We start from the raw sequence: 21,319 nt of genomic DNA, 5'->3' as shown, positions 1-21,319 counted from the left end.
ATTTGAAGTTAATATTTTCCTGACAACATGAACCATCTTGATATCTGTGGTGGACCTTGGTGAAAACTAGCTAGGTACTGAATATTCTTAAATGAAGAGCTAATTTATTACACTGAAGGTATTGATTATTTATTTTAAACAACTCGAGGAAATACTCTTTCATTGCGTTCCGCGCCGGCTCATACCAGGTTGAAAATACCATGGCTTAGGAAAGGGAGGTGAAGCGTTCTCCGGCTAATTTTCTGTGCTTGCGATGTTTTAACTTTCGAAGAGAGATATCGATCACGCTGATTGACAAGAAAATCATATTGTGTCCACTTTGAATACTTTTGAACCTTTTCGTATGTGTTAGCCGCATGCTATAATAAGCCCGTTGACCCCAATCATGTTACCTAACTGACCAAAATGTGAGACTATCGCCTGTAATTACAGAGATATTAATTAAAGTATAAAATTCATTTAAGTAGTTTCTGACTGGTTTTACCCTCAAGGTGAATTTTTATAGCAGAAATTAATTTTGAAATTCCAAGAGACTTAAAAAATATAATGGTGTCGCTTAAGAAAAGCCGGTCCTTGGTAGAGATGGTTGCAAATTAGTCGTGATATTTATTCGTAAGGTGAGGGCGCAACCTATAGTGCTCTATACTGTTAACCAATATCAACTACGAGATGCCAAGTCTGATTAATACCAATGAATTGCTTCTATTTGGGATATAAAGTGGGAAAACGATGGATATGCAAAATAGAAATCAGGGTTTATGAAAAAAGTTTTTTAGAAATGCTGTCTCATGATAACAGAGAACTCAGGTGGCTCTTGTTACGCCAAATTTTGAATGTATATTTAGAGTGAGCGATCCATATAAAATGATATTAATTAACGCTAAATAAAGCCGCTTGCTGAAGTTAGTAATTTAGTTCAGCTGAAAATCTTTAAATGAGTGATGGGCAAAAAATAAGCTGAACCTGCAGCTCAGTCGATAAGTTTTTGGTCGTCACAGTTAGTAAATGCGTGGCGTCCAATCGCTCGCGTTGCACGAGAGGAAGCATTCCTTGCAATAGTTTTAATGGAATGGGTGAAGAAGGGGTAAATTATATCATCATTCTTCCCTCGGACTTTCGGAGATTAATATTTTCAGAAATACATTTCATGCAATAATGCTCTGGGTAAGATGGTGGAAAGCGTGTTTTTAGGCCTTATTGCTCTTCAGGTACATTTTTACCATTTCATTGGTTTTTACCGGACACGTTCAGTCTTTTTTTATACCAATCTTACTCCTTTAGTAATTTTTAATATCAACCTATTTTAAGTGTGTTCCTTGACCACAACAGTTTATTTTACCTTCAGTTGCACTGAATGCATAAGGCAATAAATTCTTAGAGGGAGTTTTCATCGCCCGCATTTGATGTTTTTCAGATTGTGTTTTTTCTGACAATGAAGTGTAAGCTATAATCTGTTGGTGCAGCGCGGTGTATTTTATGGTAAATCCACCCCGAGCAAAAATCCCCGCTTTCTGGAATTATGTAGATGTACTTAAAGCTTAAGAGCGCGTTTTATTGAGGTCAATGACGCTTATTCATTTGAGGGGTCGCGGAATCATTTCTCGCAGAGAGAGGGGAAGGGGGTAGGGATTGGCGGAGGGGGGGTGGAGGGAGGAGGGGAAGGGGGATCGCTCAGCAAAGGGGAGCATTGGGGTGCCGCGCGCGGAGTGAATGTCTACATAATACCCAGGAACAAAGGTCATCTACATTATAACCAGTCACATATTTGCAACATCTGGTAATAAATGCAATTTTACTGTGCTTTTTTTGTTCGCAAGAGGATTTTAGAGTCGAATGAGAGAGACTTTTGCTGGTGCCAATCGAGAGAAAAAGTCGACGAAATGCATTCCGATTAGTACATACCCAATATGCTGCCAATATAAAATACTTCGACAATATTGTAAATTATATTGTATATATATCATGTAAAGTGATGTAAATGAGAGAAAAGAGTTTTAACTAGTCAAATAATGAAATCTGATGAGGCAAAGAAAATCCTTTTGGTTTAATGTAAATGTATATTTTATTTCATACGATAATATAGGAAGTTACGTTACTTGAAGATTATCTACAGGTAGAAATTTTTAGTGATCCTCAAAATTTTGCGAAGCAGGAGAGGGTGTATAGTGAAAATTGCTCTTCTTTGCATGCAATCCGCGGTCACCCCGAACAATGGCATCGGCCTCGGCAAATAACTTATTCACTTTCCCATTGTTCCCGACAATGGGTGTGACATTGCTTGACCTGGAAAATATCATCTCATTGAAAATGCATGGTTTAAAAAAATGATTTAATGATCAGTGAAAGAATCCTTTCCAGAGACGCTTTCCTTTCGTGCTGGGCACTCGAGGCATGTGGTCTTCAGGCGAGGAGGCTCGTTTTAATGTCCACTGGGAATCAGATGAAGGCTGCAGCAGCATTTTTCAGGGGGTTATGTTAAAGGACATAACTTGGATCTCAAGCGTCACACAGCGGCGAATATAACCGAATTCCTCGTATAAATCCCGAAATGGTAATTAAGTCTTAAAATCTTTTACAAATCAAAGAACTGAGAAATTAAGAAATAAATAATCTGCATGCATATAATTGCTGAAAATTTAATATAATTTGCTCAACTATTAGCAAAAAATTCCATATGACTGTCGTGCAGACAAGTGGTTTCAGAGGGAGCATAATTTATTTCCTGGTCGACCCTTACCAATCTCTTTTCCCAAGGTTTTTGTCGGAAACAGTTGCTAAATATTACATCGTTTGTATTAAAATATTTTCGAAAAAAAATCCTTACCAAATAGCCGTTAACATAAAAAAATTATTTTTAGTATACACACTAAAGCAGCAATAAGTTTACGAAAAACATGTTGCAATTCATTTGAAATGTTTTTTCATTCCGTGCCGCGTATATTCCGCAAATGCGGCATGTGAAATGAAGTTAAGTGCGGCGTCTGTCCCTTTCTCTACGGGTGAGACGCTGCACGTCGTGGCTTTATGGCGTTTAAGCCCAATACAGCGTAACTAGACTGAAAAAGAAATTACAGATTAATCCCAGAAGAAATTAAACGTTGCTGCTAACCTCAAACAATCGCAATATAGCTGTCCGATATGAATTTAGTGCAAGGCGAGGCAAGAGTTGAAGGTAAAATGCCAGACTTATTTCAGTATTTGCGCTTTAAAATCTGTAAAACCAATGAAAAACAAACGGGGCATCCTCACTTGTTCCTTGGCATCTTCTCCGCCTCTGCACTGGGCATCTACTTGCTATCTGTCCGTTGAAACTAAGGGGGGTCGGCGTCTCCCCCCAATGTATAATATGTTCTTTGGTCACTTATCGGCGTCGGGAGGGGCCGGCCTCCAAATAGCCTTTTCCCGTCACTCCGAAATGTGCCGATCGGCAAGAGGGCAGACAATACCACTCGGGGCTAAAGAGGGATATTATTATGGATTGCTTATATCTTACACTGAGTACAATGGAGATCTGTCAATAAATTGCCTACCAGTATCAGTAGCATTTTATCTGAAATAATCACTTCCAGTTTTAAAGAACCAAAACATTGTCCGCAATATCATCTAAATATACCAAATAACAATTAATTAAATGTAGTCAATGAAACATAATATGCGATTATGTACATATTGATACTTGCCCAATCAAAATTTCATACTTCCATCATTTCACCCTTTCAATATACTCGAACATGACCAAGGGGTGACCACGCGCTGAGGGCTTTGGCACGAGCGAATCTACTGTAGGGCTGATCTCCGTGCAATAGAATAGGGTTTTAGCGTACGTTGGCCAATGAGGTCATTTTCCATTCTCTTTATTATCCGTTGCAAATGCCGAGTTTTTGCAAATTATTATATTTTCCCTGGCCACTGTAAAGATGCCTGTATTGGGTGTGATAATTGGAATGAATGAATTTAGCAATACTTGGGATTCTAAAAGCAAATCCCAATTAAATAAATGGGGAAAATGCTCTGCACATATGCTTAATGTTATTGAATTTGGGTATCATCAATGATCTGAGAAATAGAATTTATTGAACGAATGGTTCAATTGAACGGAATTTGAAAAGAATGTTCAATTGAATTTCAGATCAATTTTCGTCGAAGTTCAATTGAATTTATGGAGCGTCCATGATTCAATTGGAGGCTGAGAGATTCACAACCAGTGGTTCCCTAGTTTTGTTTTGGATACCATAATCAACATTTGCATTCCAAGTCCATGTTCTCTAACTTTCATCGCTTCATCTTTGGTGTGCTGTGGCAAAATAGAACTGTTTCTTCTAGCTCTAAATGCATAGAAAAACCCTGAGATACAATCAATGATTTTTATCTCGGTCGCTGTGAATATACTTAACATTGTTTTACCTCAGCTAATGTCATTATGCTTAACATTGAAGGTATGTCGTGATTTTTTGTTTCGCTATTCCTATTCCATATAGAAAAATACTGCGTGTAATGGGCTGAATTGCTACGAGTAAGTTCATTCCTTATTGTCTGGATCTATAACTGTTGGAGCATTATAAATTCCATTTGTTTTATTTCTATCACAGTCATTTAGAGCAAGGAAAGCTTTTTAAATATTTCACGTATCTTCATTTGTGTAGTACTCAGTTTGTATTTTTAATCAAATTCATGATCGTTAACTTATGACACTAAACATGGTAGTTCCGGGTTAAATGTGATAGATCCTTTCACCACAAATTAAATAAAAAATTAATAATTAAATAAAAGAGAGTTTCTTTTAAGAATTCCGAACATAAGATGATGTGACGTATATGGTTAGAGCTCTGGAGTGGGTACAAGTAAATACGTTTTAAAATGCTAATTGATGATTTGATTTTCGGTTATTTTACGTCATTTAAAGCGGAAAATAGTTTTAAAATATTTATCATGGAGGCGACACTATGAAAGGGTATCAATCCTCCTTCAAGCTGTTATAATTTTATTAAAATAACTAAAACGGCTAAAATAATGATTGAGACGTAAATAATTATCACATAAGCTTTCAGGGTTCACTAATATTTCATTTTCTCGTAGTCTGTGATGTACCTGTATTCACAGTCAGCGCGGCAATATTGCAGGGATGGACATCTCAGCCGCAACAACGGTGTGACATCTTTATGACAAATCTTATGTAGCGTGCAACACATTTTATAAAAAAAGTAACCAATGATAGTTAATATTTATAATTAATAAACTAGTTTGAATATTAGAATGAAGGTGCGTTTTTATTCTGAGCGTTCCATCATAGTGAATTTGGGAACAATAATGTCACTCTTTTTTCCCATTTTTTACTACGACTTGAATGTATTCTTTGTCTGTATGCGTCACCGCCTCAATTACCCCGGTAGATTGAGAAAAGGGTTTAAATGTCATTAAGTTCCCCGGGGAAAAAGAGGCACGCTTTGGAGCATTGCTTTATTTATACCTCTTGACGGACATTATTGATGAAATATGACGCCGACGTGTTGCATCTTCATTTCCCTCTGACGCGTTCACCGAATCAGTGGCGAGTTTGTCGTCTAAATTGGATTAATTAAAAGCGAACCGTAGATAGCACTCTCAGGTATGTCACACACCTACCTGTGGCGCCAGGCTGATTTTTCCATGCCTGTATACCCAGCAGTGTAAATATGGTATCCAAGAGGGATCTGCCCTCAGCAAGTATCTTGGCAACTCTTGGAACTCTGAGAAATGAGTGGAGGCCATGGACTTTGAATGGCATGACGCCACTGAAGTGGATAGGGCACCTGCTTTGTGTTTGATTGTAACGGTGCAGTGGGCTGGGAGAATTTGGAATGAAGGGCTCATTGGTTTAGCGTCGCAGACCGCCCGTGGCTGGCTGTGCCAACTGCATAAGGGTACCCATGGTTAAGTGATCGTGGTGGATGCAAGGTTTTGAACGCCGCCACTTTTAGGATGCATTGGCTTTTGTGTTGGCTTCATCTCCAAGTGAATATGCGCAAGGGCTCTCAAGGTGAGCAAGAATAAGGCGCGTCGACCGAAGCAGAGGCGAACAATAAAACCTCAGATTCAATATGACTCTGGGAAATGGAAAAGTATATAAGAATAGAGTATATAAGAAATTGTAATAGTTCTCCTTATTCGTGAGCATTACATTTCATTGAATAAAGTTTTCAATCTCAACGTGTGGCATAGAAACAATCTGCTCTCTCATCGTAGTTCGCCCATCAAACCCATTCCTTGATCTCAGATTTTGCAATTTCACTCTTAGCCTTGTTTGCAGCCACATTGCAACAGTCTTATCCGATAATCGGTCATGATTGTTTACTCTGAGAGATTCATCAGCAGTCTCTATAAAATAATTGGAAAGCGCAATTTTATAGATTCCCTCTCCATGCCATAGTGTAGCGAATGGCATTTAGTCATTCATAAAAAGGTGAATTGGCCGTCATGATGGATATTTGTAGTGTGGTGGATCATATTTTTTTCTTTTTGCCCCTAAGAAGATTAAATACTATATAAATAATGTCTTAGAATAATTTGTACGACTAATTGTTTTCCCTCAATTTAAATGATTACGGCTCAAAGTGGGTTGAAACTGAAAAAAGCTGGACAAAACCTCAATAACGATTATTTTTAGCACGGAATTTGAAGCTTTGCACAGTTACTGTCTAAATATTAGTGACTTTTTTGACGCAACCTTTTTTCATAGGTAACTGTTTAAACAAATAATGTGCCTTTAATTTTTAACAAATTTTCATAGGTTACTTACTGTTTAAACAAATAATTTGGCTTTAAATTTTTACAAATTTCGAAAATCTTGTATGATGGTAGGCACAATGTGGTGGAAGTTCGTAATATTATTAACATGAGACATTACAATATTTCCACTTATAGTTTCATTCTTACACAACGCGTTTCGTCGTTACAAACGGCAATGCATTTCACACTTGATAATGTCGTTTGTAACGACGAAACGCGTTGTGTAAGAATGAAACTATAAGTGGAAATATTGTAATGTCTCATGTTAATAAAATTTCGAAAAAATTGCCCGCATTGAATATTTTTCAAAATTCAGCATCTTTAAACAAATTCCATACCTTCTGTAGTTATTCAACAGCAACAAAAATTTACAATACTATTCAGCGGTTTATTATTTTTTGAGGTTTTGTTAAGCTTTTTTTCAATTTCAGGCCAGTGTGTGGCTGTAGGAATGGCATGGAACACACTTATGGATTTTTCATTTCGAATTTCGCCATGGTTTATACAGCTCCAGAGCAGAAACTTGAGTCTCTATGTATTTTTTTCTCATTTTGTCATAAAAGTAGCCTAATGTTACTGAATATATTCATATGCATATGGCATCCTTTGATTTATACGTAACACTTCTTTATTCTACGGTTGGTTTACCCTATTTTTAACTTCGCTATCAGAGAAATTTATTCCATTTTGATTCAGGTTTATAATAATTTGGGTCAGTTAGTCTGCTAGGATTTGACTGCATCCAAACAGAACTCCAAAAACCAAATGTTAAGATAAATAAGCAAATAAACGCTAACAATATTTTAAAACATTAATGTTTCTAAGTCATACAAAAATTATGCTCTAATTTCTTCTATTTTTTGTTTAGGAATTACATTAAATTGGCTCTTTCGAGCTCTTCATTTCAATTTCAAATTATTTCAATTTTGTAAATTTAAACTTACTGTTAATTTTTCACAAGCTTTTTTATTTGCATTATCGGTTGCAATACATTTTGTATTATCATCAAGTGAATAATTCAGTAAACATTTCGTTTAAATGTCACACAAAATAATACAAGATATATTCAAACCTGTTGTTTCCCTTAAAAGTTATAATCGTCATCATCACTGATCAACAATCCTAGGAATGGTTTGACGCAGCTCTCCACTCAATTCTCATATCAGCTAATCTTTTCAAATCTACATATTTCTTATCTTTCACATCCTTCTTTTCCTGTTCCATATATTTCATTCGAGGCCTTCCTTTCCTTTTCTTGCCATCTATTTGTCCCTCGACGATTGCCTTCATCACGCAATCATGTCTCAAGATATGGCTTACAAAGTTGGTCCGTCTTCATGTCAAGGTTTTCATGAGGCTTCTCTTCTCTCCTATTCTTTCAACGACTTCCTCATTACTTACTCGATCAGTGCATTTGAACCTCAGCACTCTTCTCTATCTCTTCGCATTTCGAAAGCTTCTACCTTCGCGGCTCCGCGAGATATCTCCGCTGCTATCATTGTCCATGCCTCACTTCCGTAGAGAAGCATACTCCAACTGTTAGTTCTGACAAAAAGTTTCCCTACTTCTATTTTGAAATTTCAGCTCTAAGTAGATTCTTCTTCTTGGTGAAATGCTCTCTTCGTCCGGGCTATATTGCTGATAGTTTCTCTCTTACTTCTTCCATCGCTAGTTGACCTGCTTCCCAAGTAGCAGAATTCACACACCTCTCTTAGTTTTTGTCTCCCTATTTCAAGGTTAGCCTTTCTTTTCTACTGCATAATAATATCTTTGTGCTGCTTATTTTCAGCTAATATTTACCCCACCCTATATTTCCACATTACCCTGCCCATATAAATGAGAATCCTTTTCAAATCCTACTCTGTCCTTGCTATTTCAGGCTATTTCATCGGAAAATCTTTGCGTGCTAATTTTTTCCTCCACACATATTCACCTTTTATTTGATTTCTTTAATGACTTTCTAGATGCAAAAGTTGCAAATTACGTGTGATATAGCACAAACTTTTACTTCTTCACAGCGATACCCTGTTTTTACTAACGCTACTTGGTTTTTGTGTAAACTGTGGGTGATTCTCCTGTCATTGTTAAGAAATCCAATATCTCTCAAGATTCCCAGCATTACGTTCCCATCCACATTGTAAATCTATGTGCATTTTGGGGGAATTTGCTTGCAAACAAATTGATTTTTTGTCATTATTTGATTCAAGACTACGTGATAGACCAGGAAACCAATTTTAATTTTGGTCAAAAGGAACAATTTCACTATTTCATGGATGAATATCTTAACAACGGAGAAACACACGGTGTTGTGTCATAGACGGTGATCAGGAAACTCCGCTGGCCTCTTTCCGGGGGGGGGGGGGCAGTGAAGGCGAGGCCTCTCTTAAAGTTGACAACGTCGCAATGATATGCTTGAGGAAGTGTTTCTAGAAAGTTGAAGAGCGTAATTCCAAAGACAGTTGCGACTTGCACTAGACTCATGAAAGTGATTGCTTTTCCATGTACCCACGTTAAGTAGTTTATACGATCATTTTTCAGATTTCTGAAATATATATTTTCGTTTTCAGTTAATAGTACTGATTTGAGTGTGAAAGTGAAATTTAAATCTTGATATTCTTAAAGAGCTTAAAACGTCTGTTCAATAGCTTTTCCATTCTTTCCCCCTGCATCGAATTTAAATCATGTAAACCCAGTTATGATATTTTATGCATTGCCGTCAGAAAAATCTCATTATAACCAGACAACAGTTGAATCCTGATTCTGTTGTCCTTTCCCTTGACCCTGCTATCGGACGGAGAAGAGGGGAGCCTTGAACCATTGCTTGCTTTTCCTTTGGAGGTCACCAAAGATGACGTTCCTTTTTCCAAATCATCGATCACCAATATCTTCCCCAACTCGAAAGGATTCGTGAAGCGTGAAGTTGGAGCCCTGCATACTTCCTCCACTAAAACTATTCCTGGTCCGAAGAGGGAAATGCATTTGGGGAGAGATCAGATTGCTTTTCCCGCTGGTCCATTAGCTGGTAATTCCAAAGCTGATGGAAGAGGCCTTGCATTATCTATTCCCTCCACTCTCCAAGAATGGAATGACGGCCGCGAACCGAAAGCGCCAGGCCCTTCACGACCGCATCCCAATTTTCCGTCATACGCCGTCAAACACGCGGCGCTCGACGAGAAGAAAAAACAGACCGCTTGCCTCTACGAGTTGCTGCGACGGTCATCGACGAGGCGTCTTCTAAATTCACGGATGCATCATTTTAGACTAATACGTGTTCCAATTTTCCCGTGCATAATGTTTCTACCAAATTAATGATAGTTGTTGTAGCTGCATCAATTACGTATTATTATTTTATTCATATTTTGTCTGGAAATATGTGTGAAACCTGCAACAAATTATTTGCAAAGGCAGCTCATATTGTAAAACATGGTTTAATTTTTCCACCATTATCATGTTTATGCCATTACTCGTGAACTTGTGGTTCCCAAACTTGTGAACATAAGTTGCATTACAATTCCACTGCAATACGTTCCAATGCAATGCGTTCTGTTCACTAATAATTGTGCATAGTATTCTTACCAAATATTATGCATTTTACTCATCATGACATACTTAAGGGTTCTGGTGTAATTTTATGGATAAATCGACATTTAAATCCTTATTTACGTAGGTCATCAATATCAAGTGATGCATTTACTTTGGAAAAGCTTAATAAATAATGCTTAGAAGGTTAAAATAGGTGGCCTTTTATGCCGTGCATACCTCTTTCCCACCTCTCCGAGTACTAGCGTCACCTCTACCTATCGAGCTATTTTTTCTGCCTTATAACAGGCAAAGACATGGAACAAGATAAGATTATTAATGGAGTAGTTACTCTGAAAGAAGTAGTATAGCTGGCAAAATATCATTAGAGTGCAGTTGTAAATTGTGGTGCTGCTTCTATTGACGTTTCTCATCTCTAGCCGCTTTAAATTTGGAATAACCTCTGGTTATCAATGAGGACGGATGGCCATATGTTTGCATTCCCCTCACAAGCCAATCGCGTCTTTAAAATTAGTAGCCTTTTTCCATTTAATTGATTTTTTTACGTCTGTGAGCATTTTCTGTGTAAATTTATGTGTTTATGCCTTTTCGAGATATATCGTAAATTATACGCCTGAAATTCTTTTTCTACTGTCCGTGCGTGATAATACATGATTCTTATTTCCCTATAAAAATTTGCCACTTCCGAGAATCATATTTGATTCCAAAGTGTTTTTTTATAAAGAGAGAAAAATGACATACGAGAGACCAGTCAGGAAATTGGCTGGAGCGATTTCACGATGTCATTATCCATTGATGTACCTCTTACCTTCTCATTCTTAGATCCCATTTCCGTGGATTCTAGCCACCAATCCCTCTTACTCTCTGCTCTGCACATTTCTTTTCTCTCTTCCTCTGACCATCTCGAGGCATCGTCTATCGTTACTTTGCATCTGTGCCAGAATGTCATTGTCAGCCTTCTCCATCGAGTCCAGATTTCTTCATAGTGCTAAAATAGCTACCAATTTTTTCTCTTCCCAATTTTAGGACGCTTCTTTCACTAACTCGGATTTTTCGTAATATTCCTATCTATTGCATCAATTTTCTCAAAATTCCAAGCTGCTACGTTGATTCACTCATCCCTGTTTGCTCTTTTATATTTTCATACCCAGTCCATTACTTCTTTAGACGATTTTTATTGATTTTTCCATAAGTTAACTTACAAATGAAAGTTTTATTTGATGACTTAGACTCATAAGTTCCAAACAATCGGTTTCCGGCATTTATGAGCGTCATCAGGAGTACAGTTTTCGGGTGTTTCGTGGGCAATAAAGAAAAAAGGAAGGAATATGGGGCAAAGGAAGGTTCATGAGGCAAGGGGAAAACGGCTGGAGAAAGAGTTGATGTAGTGTAGGTGGAAGTGGAGCAGAAAGAGGAGAAGATATGCAATTGAAGAAGACTCACTACGTGCACGTATTTGACTCTAGGGGATCGAGGGAAAGACGCGTCTGAACATCAACAAATACGTGGAATCAACTTAATTTTTTCATTAGATGTCGACCAACTAAAAAGTTTCCCCACCGACCGCAGTGTGAATAATTTTCGTTGGGTACTCACAGGCATCCACTAATTCTTGTAAATGTTTTGATGATGTAATTATGGAAACTTATTACAACGAAATTTCTCATCTCCGCATTAAGAGATATTGAAGTCTTGTCCATCGATGCATCCCTTACTGTGTCATATGGAAACGTGGACAAGATAAAGGGCGCATCTTTTTCACTTGAATCAGTGGTGCTGTGCTGTGGTGCTGCTTCTTTTGCAAAGTTTGGGTCTATAATATGTCCACCTTGGTAAACACGATATTATTCGAAAGCATTAACACACTTGTCATGAAATCATTCCCTAACTTTCTGTGTTGGACCATTGTAGTTTTTGTTGTATCTACCTTGGATTCGCAAGTTTGAGCATGAGGATTGGAATTTATTATGCAGTAGTTCCATCGAATGAGGGTAAAATTGATTAATTTTATTTGCCTAGGTTTTATGCTTGTGTATTGTAATGCCGATTTTTGATGAATTACAACTTTAAAGTAGGTAATTTTTTAGCTTAATGGCGATTCACAAATAGTGCGACAGTGTGTTTAACAACTTTAACAGCAGTTTAAAAGGATTAACAGCTCCATGTAGAACTCTTTGTTAAGAAGAATTAATGATAAAAATATTCTATAGTAGATTTTTCACGAAAAGCTTACCTTAAAAAGTCGAAGTATGTTTGCTACCATGATTGAGACGACGCTGAAGGAAGCCCCGATGACAGCTGTGACCGGCTTGTGAGGCACGTGGACCGGGTTCTCGCCCCCCTCACATTTGTATTCAGACATATCCTGCAAAAAAGAAAGTAGCACATTAGCACAGATCACTCGTGGTTTTCAGGTCACTATCTTCAACTTCTTGGCTGGTAAGGATTCATAGATAAGTTTTTGATGGATTTTTTACCTTTTTGAAAATGATAGATTTGCATTTTTTGCCCTTTTAGTAGCAGAATTTATGACTGCTTTTACATTATCACAACTGCGGAATATTTTTGGGCAATTTTTTTCCGATAAAATAATTCTTAGCTACTTTGAACACCTTATCCACTACCCGAAGTTTGATGTAACTTTATGATTAGCACGCTTTGGTCGTTCGCAAATTAAGCCGCTTTTTGCGACCAAAAAATTATTTTTAATCACTGTGGAAGTAATCGGTGTCCAATAGAATGTTGCCATTACAGTTTTCGACGCATCCCTTTGATCATGCGTCTTGAGCTTCTTGCCATATCTTTTCAAGCACAGCATTTGGAGCCATCATTGGCTTCATTGTTTGTTCTTAAACATTTCATAACATTGAAACACGGTATAATTGATGCCGGAAATTTTGTACCGCGCAAAAATCGGTTAAAATTTGCTGTTGAAAATGCAAATTTAGACTTGGGAAATTAATACAAGGTTTGACCGACATGCCTGGAAAAAGTCTTTACGACACATTTTACGCATGTTTTTATTAATAATTTCCTATAACGATTGGTCTCTGACTTTGTAAATATGATAACACTCAAGTTGTATTCCAGAAAATCCTTCATATTCAATTGATTCGACGGTGGGAAATATAAATTCATTTTAAATTTAATTTCATTTTTTTGGTTTTTGTAGTGTATAGCGATTTATCACACCACATTGTTAAATTTATATCTTTTCCTTCAGCCAATAGAGAGTCCGAGTTATAAGTTTATATAGAATATGTGGTTATATCTGGTGGCTTAGCGTTTTAAATTTTATTCTGATTCATCTTCTGGTCTTCATTGAGTGGGAGGCAGTGCTAAGCGTGCTTTTTAATTATCCTAACACCAATGTTTGAATGTAAATTGAATAAATGGCTAATGAGTGGAATATCTTACGTGTTATCTTATCTGCTCCATCCATGAATGTTTCTGATAGAGATATAATCGAGGGTGCAAATTATGAGAAATCCAAGGATACAAATTTTGGAATTCTGAGCGGACGAACGGACCTACATATGGATTTTCGGCATCTTGAATTTAGAGTTTCACAGACACTTTGTGTCCCTCAGCAATCGCCCGTTGAAGCTCAAGCAATCTAAAAATTGTTTTCACATCAGACCTTCTCCTAGATTAAAAAAAAAGATTATTTTAATTTTCCATTCAGGGAAACGAAAATTTGACGGTTCCTACTGGAAGGAACTGATTCCGGTTTTTGTATATTGTTCACACGAAGACTGCTGGAAATCATTCCTTCCGGTGAAAGGTTGGTGATATTGGCCTGAATTTAATTTGGAGATCAATGTTATTCGCATTGCATTCTGTACAAGGATAGCCAAATATCGTACGACATTCTCAACTGGGTGCTTCACATTTTGCTTCGGCAGTTTTAAATATTTGCAAGGATCTGGTCACGTGAAAGGCATCCTTCGAGCTGGGAAAGAGCGGCGAATTGATGGCTGGCCTGCTGGGGAGGAAAACTCGAGGCCCACCTGCCCCGTAGGGTTTCATTCAATTGGTGGCATTCAATATCTAATGCTGCCGATAGAATGGAAAGCCTCGTCCCGGTTGATTCCGAGTTGAGCGAACGGGTTTTTTCCTTGCGTTTGGTTTTTCGAGTGAGATGTCCTTTGGGGGACAATTGGGCTGGGGCCGGAGTGTGACGCATGGGTTGGGGCCCCCGTGGGGTCGGAACAAAGGCAAGTTGATAAAGGGGCGGGAGGGAAAAGAATGGGCAAGAGAAAGGGTTGTTGGGTGGGAAGCGAAGCGGGGAATTGTTGGACGCGTCGAACGGAAAAATTGTCTCACTGAGCGGGTTTTTTAAAGGCTTCCCAGCGGACGCGCAATCAATCCACGGAAGGTGGCCGTCTTAACCTCTTCTTTGGCCTCCGCACCAATTGAAAGTTTTTTTCTTCACAAATACGCGATAATGCCTTCAAACGTGTTCAATCGTTGAGGAGTTAGAGCGTTGGCTTCTATTAGACGTTCGCCCTCTTCCGTGGGCATAGTTGAGTTAAAAAAGGACATAAATCTGAATGCGATCAGAATCTATTTTCCGTTTTTAAGAAATAAGATTATTGTTTAAACGATGTGTGTGGAAGCATTATCTTATAATTTTCTGTGTATTATGTTTTTACTAATGGACACGTGAATTTGAATTGGGAGATCAGGAAAAATTCGTGTGTGAAGAGTTAACACTTTCAGCCCGAAGGTAAAAATTTTAACCTTGCCCAGATCCGAAAATTTTTTAGTAGCGTAGTCGGCCGTCATCTATTAATGACGCTCGGATCTGGGCGGAGTCATCTATAGATGACGCTCGGTCTCAAAGTGTTTGGGCATTGTGAAGCCTTAAAGGTCTGGTTACACGATACATTTACACGTACAAGTTAATGTCTAAATGTATGATCGCGTGAATGATCACGAAAATGCACCGTGTCAGAACCTAACTTGTGCGAACGCGTGAGCGGTAAATAGAACCTGTTCTAATTTGGTTCATGCATTCATACGTGTTCTGTTCCGGTCCACAAAAGTCATTCATGCGAACAGACATTACACTGGTGCATGTCAATGTGCCGTGTAACCAGGCCTCAATATATTCCTGTGACAATTTCTTAGAGAGAGACTCATGAAAAGAGGTGCCAGCATAAAAATTTTCAGTATTATTTCCATTTTTGAACCGACGACGTTTTTTTTTAATTATTTTTTAATTTTCTTTTATTTTGACCTGGGTTAGAGAACAATACTTCGTTATAAAATGGAGACGTAAACGTAGTTAACGAATTTAGCTGGAAAATTAAGAATATTTCAAATTATAAATTCAATATTTCAAGTATTTCAACTTGTTACATTTTCTCGTTTGAAAGAATGAGCTAAGTATAATGATTATGTACGGTAAAATCGATTTAGCATTAATTTTAGTGCACAGTAAGCAAGTACTACTGTTTGAAGCTCTCCGCGCTCTATATTTTTCGACGTTTGTCCCTTTCATTAATTTTATCTGAACAGTCTGCGTCGGAGAGCAATAAACTTAAATACCTCGCGTACGCAATTGACATCACAAGAATGAAAAAAATCATCTCGATGGTTGAAGGGGTGAGGGAAGGGAGCAAAGGAGCTAGTGTATTTTAAATGAATTGTTTCTTACTCCTTAGGGGCGATCAAAGAATTCCGTCCCAATCTTGTCAAGCGAACTCAGCCAAATGAGTTATTTACTGCTTTTTACTGTGGAGTTATCAGCTCGAAAATTTCCAACACTCTCTTGCAGTCCCTCTGGCTACACGTAAAAAGAGGAAAAATTATGGAACAAGTTTTGGATTTTGAGGTATCACAAAATAACTTTGACAAATTTTAATAGTCAGTGGTAATCCAATGGTGTTATTTGCCATCAGAAAATCATTTCGCTTTGCCGGAATTTGGACCTGGGACTCCCAGTTTCCGATCAGACCAACTATATATTACACCAACGAGCACCTGAGTGGCAATCAGGAGATCCGGGTTCGAATCCCGGTTTATCCAAATGATTATGTTATGGTGAATGTCACCCTTTGTGGGAATAATTTTGCACCCGTGAGTGCGTATGAAGTCACTTGCTACAGTTGCAGTTTGAAGTAAGTTGAAGAGGGAAATTATAAACTCCCTAAGTATCCACTATTTTGTGATGAAGGATTACATGCATGGGGCTCAGCGACTGATATGCTACATTGTTGTCAATAAAAGTCTTCATCTCCCGTAAACTGCTCAGAGAGTATGCATTTGAGAGGCATAAGTTAAATCCGCATGGATCTCATCCTATATTTGACTGAGTTCCAGTGGTAATAAGCTCAAATGATAATTGGTCTAATGAGGTTTGATTTGTATGGGTAAGATTGGAAATCTTGTAATAAAAGTCTAAATGTTACTCCTATGTAAATAGTCTCTAATGAAAGCCAAAAAATCCTAGATTTTTCAAAGTAATCCATTTATAAAAAAGCACCGATTGGTACTAGTGTAGGGAATGACCTCAGGACGCAAGGAAACCACAAAATGAGTTTTATAATTTGATTTGTACTCTCATGAGAGACTTAGGGGAGTGAGGTATGACAATTGATGGAGGAACTTCGGTCACTCGACCCTTCGGACATTGTAAGGCAAATATGTTTGACGTGTGCCGAAGGAATAGCATTGTCCCTGAATGTGTGGCATTCACGTGGCGGTGATGGAATTCCAGGCAAGCTGCAATACTCTCCTGTCTAACAATTTTTCGGTTTCAAACACTTAAAGAATGAGTGAACAAAGCTAAAATTGATGATAAATCATTATCCTCAGTATGTTAGTAAAAGGCGACGCGACGTAACGTAATTTGGGCTCATCTTCAAAGAATTGTCCGTTGGAAAATTGCCAAGGAACTACCATACAGAGAATTTATCTAAAAAATCAGTGATTAAACGAGTTTATTTGTTGGAACCAGCCATGAGACTGCGAAAAAGGATTTTGGTTTGGATATACTTTCATAAATTTTTAGCTGTGAGTTCCAATACTGCTACAATCCGCTTGGCATACTTTTGAGATGATAAGCTTTCATGTGCATGTTAAGGACAACTTCAGCTGTTACTCCGATTATTTTCTATAAATGAATTCACAGCAGCATATATATTTACACGAAATATCAAACTGATGACTTGGTAGCTTTTTATACAAAGTAGTATTTGCAGTAGTTGGTTTTAAAACTTTTCTGAACGGACTTGTGCTGTTTTCTAATGCTCGAATTTAATTGTCTAAAAAAGTGAAATGAATAAAATCTCTGGACCATTCTTCCCATAAAAGAGTCTACAATTTCTCTGGGTGCTGCAAACGCGCTTTCGCTAGTGATGGCGTCGGGATTCTCCCGATATCCCATTCAGACGCGTCGTTGCGCTCCTCACCGCAGTGGTTTCATCCCCTTCTCTTTCCGCCGTCCCTTTCCAGAGGGCGAATAAAGTCGCTTGGACGCTCCGAGGTGCATCCCTGTGGGCTCACCCACTTCAGTGATTCCACTGTTCTCTTGCGCGAATTGTCTGGATTGTTAATTTGCTCCAAAGGAACTGCTGCTTCATAAAATGAGCGGAGGGCTCTGATATCTCGTCTGAACAATTCAGGGGGGCACCGCTCCCCCTCTTCACCCACTGCGTGGATGCGGCGAGTAGGACGTGCGAATCCGAAAGAATCGACACTTCCGAAGTTTCTTAGCTCCGTCATTGACTCGCTCTGCCCTTTGACCTACTCCTCAGGACGAAAATCATTCCAGGCTGTTGACTTTGTCATCAGTAAGTTTCCAGGTTTTACAATTGGGTCTTGCTCTGGGTACCTAAATGTCACCCATGTTGCTCACGCTCGGTAGCGCTTCCCAAAGCTTCAGACTTCCCGATTTTCCTTGGAAAAGTCGGTAATTATTAATGCTTTGGCTGATTTGCTGAACATTCGGGAATAGCCCTATGCCTGGAGCAGGCAACATTCTTTAGGAAAGCGGTCGCTGGGATAGAAGCCATCCGATGCACTTTGATGCGAGTCTACGGGAATTTAACGGTTATTCTCTGTTGGTTGAAGAGAAAATATTTCGGAAGTCTTCGAAAAAAGTTTAATCTTCTTATAGCGTGGTCTCCTGTTTCCATTTTAGTTTATTTTTCTGCAAATTCAAGCTTGCAGATAGAGTAGCTGATTTTTGCAATCGTTTGGAATTAGTGCATTATAATGTGGACATAAGATTCTGTTTCTCAGAAACAGCATATTTCAGTCACGTAACTGTTAAACTACGAATAAATACCCAATTCTTTAAGCCTCACATTGAAAAAATATTTTTGCGCCTAATATTAAGAGGAGTAAGACTTATGAAGTTAGTAAATAACGGTTACAATTATTGTTAACTTTCAAGAAAATCGAGAACTAAATCTAAATCAGTACTCAATCTTGCATGAACTAATCTTATCTTTTTAGGCTAGAATTTGTGAATGTCTGCCTCGAAGAGTGTTGAAAAAATGTGAGTTTCCTTTGAAATTGATGGAGAAAGAGTGTTTAGCAAATGGCGCATCTGAAGCAGAGTGGCCAATCACCCCCGCCGAGCCTCGGACCTCTCTTGCGTCCGTGCCCCTCCACTGCCAACCTCGCGAGCTGCCTGTCCACGAATTTGCATTTCAGAGTAGCCTGTCCATTTGGACCGTTTGAAAAAAATGGACCAAGAGGAAAGAAGCAGTCGGGTGGGAATGTGCCGTCATCGGAGCCGCGTTTGTAATGACATTTTTACAAATCAGAAGGGAAATAACTTGGAGGCGAGGGATGCACGTGCTCTCATTATTAATGGCTTTGCGTGAGGAGAATGATACTGCTCGCACGCTGGACGGTGGGCCGTGATAATCGTTTGTCGATGGGAACGATGCTGCAGAGGACGGCAACCACGGTGCCGAAGCCTCAGCTCCACGCCAACTGCCCACTGTTTCACCGCAAAAGGATTGATGACCTCTCGGCAAAGCCTCGTCCGCGGCCCAGGGTGGAACCGTCCCTCAAGAAGAAAACTGCCTGCCTGCCTGGGAATCCTCTGGGAGGTATTTTCACATCATGGACCTCTGCTTATGCACACTAGTGCTGATTGCGCTCCCAGGATGACGGAGTTAAATTACCTCACCAGAGGTATTTTAAGACCATACTGCCAAACACATTCAAGTTACCGATAGAAATACCGGATAAGATTCTAAATTTATCAAAGGCTATATTTTGTTGGACCAAATCAATAACGGTGAACTTGGGAGACAGTTTTTGGCGTTTGAAGCTCATAAATATTGGAAAATTAATGATATTTTAGGCCTTGGAAAGGTTAGGAATAAAGAGTTTTTGTGAAAATTAAATATACTGCGATTGATATTTATTTGCAGTGTTGAGTAAACATAATCAAATTTGCTTGACACTTTCAGTTCAACCTTAAAAATATAGTTTCTTCTCAATTTTCCTATGAGAATTAATTTTTTTTTATAAATATATATGTCTTGTTGATGAAAAATGCTTGCACATATTATACAACTATACTCTCGCCGTACCCCATTTTTCCTGATGCGTCAGAGGCACTTCGACTATAGTCAAATATTATTTAAGGCGATTAATGTTGTTCCCAAGCAACGAATTGAATACGATTAATCGTGGAAAGTCGGGTCATGTTGAGTGTTTTTGGTGTAGCCTTTTAAAGAGTTTTGTTTTCCTATTGAATTTATGAAATTTCAGCCTTAATATGTGATCAAGGATTGACGCTTTTTTATTCATTTAGCGTAAAGAATTTATGATATAGATTTCCTTGGCTCATTTTTGAATGCAGTATACCTACATGAAAAGGTAGGCTGCCTGACTTTCCCTACTATCGCAGGTCCCTCTGAGGTATGAAACAGATTTGCTAATTAATCTCTTTTCAGATAAATTCACGAGGTCCATTAATTTAGGATGTTTTCCAAGAAATTTCCATTCTGGGACTTGGCTGAGGGAATGGGATGTTGTGATGAAATTATCTCCTCTGGGAAGTGTAACCACTCTTGGGAAATGAATATATGGAATGAAGGGGTAATACGAATGCCATAATTCTCTCAAACAGTGCAATTGCGTTGGATTGCCCGTAACTCTGGAACTGTAGCGCGCATCGGAAAATGTATTTAACACATATTTGGCGTTTATCATTTTCAATAGTACGAATTTCAAGTTGCCCGATGTTTTTTTTGCCAGGAGAGGGATGAACGCATTGCAACTCATAGATAATTAAAGGAAGGTTCTACAATTTTAGAGAGTGACAACATTGTTTTCACTTTGGATTCGAAACATAAACTAAACGTAAACTTGTGGCGAGTTGAAAAAACGTAAACTTAATCGGTAGAAATTAGTGGTTTTGAATATTGTTGTGCAAGCTGTAATTTTATGAAAGTGGGGATCTGATTGCGGCTTCTGAAATTCCTTTAGTCATCCCAACATCCGAATTTGTCCAATGGTGCTGATAATTATTCACGCGCCAAATTGCTCTAAATTTATTATGCCATGAAAATGAAAAGGAGACTTCGTTGCTTTCCACAGATTTATTTCGTCCGTACGACATGTTTCGACCATAGAGGTCATTATCAAGTACAAAAATTTCGAATTTGAAGCAAACATATATACTCTTTGAAGGGGTGGGTGTCAGGAGGGGGGGGGGGAGTGGAAGGTACTGGGTTGGACACCCCAAGTGGGGGTTGTATTGAGAAAACAACCGTTGGAGGACGACGGAGGAGAAAACGGATTGTTTTCTCAATACAACCCCCACTTGGGGTTTCCAACCCAGTGCCTTCCACTCCCCCCCCCCCCTCCTGACACCCACTCCTTCAAAGAGTATATGCGTTTGCTTAAAATTCGAAATTTTTGTGCTTGATAATGACCTCTATGGTCGAAACATGTCGTGCGGACGAAATAAATCTGTGGAAAGCAACGAAGTCTCCTTTTCATTTTCGTGTATTAATTTCCACTAAGTTGAGCCGGAAAC

At 38.5% G+C, this 21,319-nt stretch overlaps 1 protein-coding gene across 1 annotated transcript in view; it reads right to left on the bottom strand.

Annotated features, from left to right (window-relative positions):
• LOC124170767 (metabotropic glutamate receptor 6) overlaps window positions 1–21,319 on the bottom strand; it is a 472,918-nt gene that overhangs the window by 161,890 nt on the left and 289,709 nt on the right. Inside the window, exon 2 of the mRNA XM_046549709.1 lies at window positions 12,539–12,670. Coding sequence (XP_046405665.1) covers window positions 12,539–12,670 — 132 coding nt within the window. The remainder of the gene's footprint in view (window positions 1–12,538; window positions 12,671–21,319) is intronic.

The sequence above is a fragment of the Ischnura elegans genome, chromosome X, assembly GCF_921293095.1.
Source record: "Ischnura elegans chromosome X, ioIscEleg1.1, whole genome shotgun sequence".
Taxonomy (NCBI): Eukaryota; Metazoa; Arthropoda; class Insecta; order Odonata; family Coenagrionidae; genus Ischnura; species Ischnura elegans.
The sequence above is the reverse complement of the archived record's forward strand: the minus strand, read 5'-3'. Positions and strand labels throughout refer to the sequence as shown.